General features: G+C 39.1%; 2 protein-coding genes across 2 annotated transcripts; one reads left to right on the plus strand and one right to left on the minus strand.

Annotated features, from left to right (window-relative positions):
- The first annotated feature begins 1945 nt into the window (after positions 1-1945).
- Positions 1946-3032, plus strand: Rrp46 (exosome complex component Rrp46). The gene is made up of 3 exons (XM_017615767.1): positions 1946-2207; positions 2264-2499; positions 2554-3032. Exons 1-3 carry the CDS (start codon positions 2072-2074, stop codon positions 2947-2949), a joined length of 768 nt encoding a protein of 255 aa, XP_017471256.1. The 5' UTR covers positions 1946-2071; the 3' UTR covers positions 2950-3032.
- LOC108362677 (CDK5RAP1-like protein) lies at positions 2982-5032 on the minus strand. The gene has a single exon (XM_017615766.1). It carries the CDS (start codon positions 4796-4798, stop codon positions 3014-3016), a length of 1785 nt encoding a protein of 594 aa, XP_017471255.1. The 5' UTR covers positions 4799-5032; the 3' UTR covers positions 2982-3013.
- Between the last annotated feature and the right edge of the window lie 130 nt (positions 5033-5162).

Below are 5162 nucleotides of genomic sequence, written 5' to 3' on the forward strand. Positions count from 1 at the left end.
TTTTTTTTTCTATTTTTAATTAACTTTTTATTCTTTATTCAAAATCCCCCCATATCTAATTTGGCATAATTTCTTTTATTAAAAAATCCCACGGTTTCTGTTAGTTGGGTCATATTCCACTTCAAACTGCTCAGTTTGCCTAAGAAAAATCCGTTTTTCCCCCTTTTTCAAACGGTTCCCTAGGTGCCTGTGGGAGGAGTCCAAGGAAGGGGTTCCCCTTTTTAGAAAGCGGCGACTGTCTCCTTTGTATTGGGGGGTGTTTTGGGGGCCCCGCCCCTCCCCCTCCGCCCCCCACCCAAAAAACGGTGTGAGTGGTACTAAACATTTCCCATACTTTTTGTTTTTAAAAGTGTGTTTGCATTGTTCAACTGTGCGTTCAACATTTCGTCGCCTGGGTAAAAGATTGTCGTAAGCGCAATTTTGACGATTTTTAGTTCTAGATGCAGTTCCATATTTTGAAATAAGGTCTTTCGATTGGTGTTATCAGTTTTTAAATATCTCCTTTAGTTTTAGAGATATTGACTACAATTTAGTTAGAGATGCAGTCATATTAAACTAATCAATATCTTAAAAATGGCGTTCTCCATTTTTTGATATCCCCTTTAATTTCCGAGATATTGAGTAAAAAGTTTCGTTAATTTAGTATAAATTTTGATCGTAGTATTTCATACAAAGTGGCTGCCAAATTGTGGACAACTGACGCTTACGACAAAATTTTACCAAAGAAAATTCTTCTTAAACTCAAACCTAATTAACAATAAACATTAAAAATTAAATAATTTAAGAATTTTGTGAACTAGTAACATCTTCAGAGACTATGGAGAACATCTATCTTCGCGTTTTTGAGAAACTGCATTCAACTCCAGACATAACTACATATATCGTCGAATGGGTAAAATATTGTCGTAACTGCCCGTCTCCACAGTATAAAGTTTATATCTTGATACATATGTCAGAATATAATTTGCCAATGGAGACCGCTCTTCGAAGGCAATATATATCAGAGCCTATATCTTGCCATCTATTGCCGGCAATTTGGTAGTTTGACAGCTACATTTTCATTTGCACGAAAACTTCGTGGCGGCAACATCATTAATATTTTAATATAAAAGCAAAAATTGAGCTGTTTCCTGTTAAAATAATTATAATTATGTACTTGGATGTAAAATAACTTATTTTCAAAATTTTTTAAGCGATTAAATCAGGCAAAAATACGTTTTCGAAGCTATCTTAGAAATGCTTATATCAAGATATAAAAGGCCCACACAAATATTGCCACTGATATAACTTATATCTAGCGACCAAAATGACAGCTGGACAGCAATCAATTTTATCCTGTGGAGACGGCCAGTAAGCGTCATACGTACGTGCGTAACATACGNTTTTATTTGTAAACAAACTGAAATTCATGTTGCCTCCATAGAGGAAAAAAGGAAAGTGAACGTTCAATGTTCGCCATTAACATTTCTAGAAGTAAAAACTAGTTGGCGCTATCATAAAGTCACATAGCAGGCAGCCAAAAAGCATATAAATACCAAAACTCGGAAAATGCAATTTTGTTTGTTTACAAAAATTGCAACCATGTTTTGTGATCATATGTTTTCGTGTTGGATAATTTTTGATGACTAAAATTTTGCCAGTACAAAATGAACGCTTCTCTTGCATCAAAATGAACGCTTGCTCTCTCAATTTTTGTGTGTTGGATAATTTTTTGTCGTTATCGAACGCCATCCAGTAAAAATTTGGTAAAACTATTACACATTTTTGACTTGTCGAACGCACCTAATCTTTTACCTAGGCGTCGATATGTAAAAACCTAACATTTTGATTTATTGAGGTTACCATTAGCCTATTAAAATATGAGATCAAATGTTTTTCATTGTTTTCATAAATATTTATATATATGTATATATATGCGTCGTCACGCATGCGAGATTTTCCAGCACGTGAAGACGGCCGGTTACATTCACAGAAGTGTACAAAGGAAACCTCGATAGTCGTCATCAACCATCGATGTTTTCTCCACCTCTATTTTCCATCTAATTGTAGTTTAAGCTGAATATTAAGCGAAATGATTGCTGTAGATGAAACAATTAGTATAGAAATCAAAGGAAATGATACATCCACTGACGACCTAAAGCTGCGCCCAATAAATTGCGAGTTAAATCCTCTAACCCGCCCGGATGCATCAGCTTTATTTACGCAAGGTTTGCATATCCTTAACTTGGTGTTGGTTTAACTTTACCTTCTTTACATTGTTTAGGAGATACATGCGTTCTTTGTTCAATGCTCGGCCCAGTGGAAGTGAGATCCCAAAACCTTAACATAGAAAAAGCCCACGTGGAATGTATTTACCGACCAAAAGCTGGCATACCTACAATAGAAGACAAATTGAGGGAGAGTATTATTCGTGATACTTGTGAATCGGCACTACTGACCACGTTGCACCCTCGTACAACCATTTCAATACAAATACAAGAATTGGATAATAGATGTGGAGTAAGTAAAGAGGATAGACTAGTTGAAAGCACTCAGACCTTAGATTTTTTCTAGCTTGAAGCATGTGCAATAAACGGAGCATGTCTGGCTTTGCTCATTGGCGGGGTGCCCATGAAATTTACCATTGCTGCAGTGCACTGTATTGTAGACAAGGATGACAAAGTTGTACTTGATCCGGATCATTGTAAAGCTATTGGCAAACGTGCTGCTTTTATATTTGTGTTTGATAGTTTGGAAAAGCATTTAGTAACAGTTCATACCAGCGGTCGTTTTCGAATGTCGCAGTTTAACGATGCTGAATGTATTAGTCGGGCGGCGAGTCAGATTATATTCAATTTTTACCGGCGTATTATTTCAAACTTCCACAATAAATCATTGTTGACAGCCGATACTAAATCTAGAAACAGAGAAGCCGAGCCGATCATCAAAGGAGAACCCATTGAATTATAAACCTAAAGAAATTTTATATATAAAAAAGGTAATTGTAACATAAACCAACAAGTTTTTTACATCTTTATTGTGCTTTATCGCTATAGATATTTGAATAAAACTGTTTTATTGAGGTAAAGTAAAGCGGTAAGCCTTTAAGCACCTGCGAGTTAGATTCGGTGATCTTGACTGCTACAAAATCGCCCGTTGTGATTTCTCTGTGACTTCCCACTTCACTCGGCAGCATCACCGATGGCACAATAACTTTAATATTGGCATCATTACGCCCAAACCAACATTTATCCGATCTTTTGCTCTTTCCCTCTATAAGTATAAGCTCGTTTCGACCCTCAAAACGTTTGTGCAAATCTGTAGCACCCTTGCGGAACACCTGTACCATGCGTTGTAAGCGCTCCGTTTTGACTGCTTGCGGCACATCATCTTTATAACGTCGATGTGCAGTCGTCCGTTCACGCATACTATAAGCGAATAGGAATGCTACATTATAGCGAACCAGTTCCATTAGCGTTAATGTGTCTTTGAACTCTTCTTCCGTTTCACCGCAAAATCCGCAAATGAAATCACTGGAAATACCCACGTTCGGAAGCATTGTTCTTATAGAGTCCACCAAGCGTAGATAAGCATCTCTTGTATAACCCCGCCGCATACGTTCCAGTACAGCGTCATTTCCAGACTGAGCGGGCAGATGTAAATTTTTACAAACATTTGGATAATCGCGTATGATGCGCAGTACGTCTTCAGAGAAATCCTTTGGATGTGGTGATGTGAAACGTATACGCATTTCAGGAACTGCTTCAGCTACTTGCCGGAGTAGCTCATCGAACCTCATTCCACCCAGCTTGGGTTTGTATACCGTACTGAAACCAGGTGCCACTTTGTTGGTCTCAAGGCCCTTTGTACTAGTTCGGGTGTTTGTGGTAATATCCCGGTAACTGTTGACATTTTGACCAAGTAGTGTGACTTCCTTTACGCCACTATCACCCAACGTTTGTACTTCCTGAACAATCGACTCTATAGGACGAGAACGTTCCCTACCTCTTGTAAAAGGAACAATACAGTAAGTGCACATATTGTCACATCCGCGCATTATCGAAACAAAGGCAGTTGGTGAGTCAGCATTCAAGCGCACCGGCATGACATCGGCGTAAGTCTCATCCAGGGAAAGCAATACATTAATCGCAGATTGCTGGTAATGCCGCGATATCGCCAGCAAACGGGGAAGGTCCTTGTAACTATCTGGCCCAGCTATGACGTCAACACACTTTTCTCGATCAAGTAAACGCTCCTTCAGGCGCTCCGCCATACAACCGAGAACGGTGATTTGTAGTGGACCATGTCGTGCAGAACGGCGGTCTTTCATAGCATGCAAATGCTTCAGTCGATTCCAGATTTTCTGTTCCGCACCATCACGTATAGCACAGGTAACCAACATGATAACATCTGCCTGTTGAACATCTTTACATCGCTGATATCCATTTTGCTGCAAAATAGCCCATACTACTTCAGTATCATTTGTATTCATTTGGCAGCCGTAAACTTCAAAGTGTACTTTGCGCCCGTGACCACTAAAGCTCTCGGGGAGTAAATAAGGCACTTGTAATTCATCGTTGTTTGCCTCAGTATGTGTAGGTCCGCGCTTTACATTAAAGAATTTATGGAGGCCTGGGCCGGCACTAACTTTTTCCAAAAAAGTTTGACGCGCATTTGGCGGTTTAGTTGACGTTCTACAGTTAGTGGCTTCTGCACTGAAATGGCGATGTAGCGTTGTTGTCCATGTTGAAGAACTGCATGACTGTCCGATTGTCTGCAGCACTTTGGCGGGACGTCTAAGCCAATTAACTTTTATCATTGATTTAACTTTAACATTAAACTTATTATTAAAAACAATTAAAAATAACTTTTCAGAGCATTAGGGTGTGCCCCCAGCGCGCAGCTGATTAGATTAGGTCGTAAACAAAGGATAGATGTAAAAAAAATCGATGTATAGAGCAACATCGATGGTCGTGGCTTCAAACATCGTTGTTCATCGATGTTTTTACGAATCCGTTGTTGAATCAAAAAATTAAAAATGTTTCTTGACTAATTTTTCACCATTTAATTTTATGCGGTAATTCTCTAGGGTGCGGTAACAACCCCTAAAAAAGGTGTGGAAAAGTCGGGAGGGGTATCAAACGACGCGTTTCGGCCCCCCTATTAACAATCCGGAGGGGGGG

Source organism: Rhagoletis zephyria, unplaced genomic scaffold (assembly GCF_001687245.7).
Source record: "Rhagoletis zephyria isolate East Lansing unplaced genomic scaffold, Rhagoletis_zephyria_1.1 Rzeph_scaffold_01065, whole genome shotgun sequence".
Lineage (NCBI taxonomy): Eukaryota > Metazoa > Arthropoda > Insecta > Diptera > Tephritidae > Rhagoletis > Rhagoletis zephyria.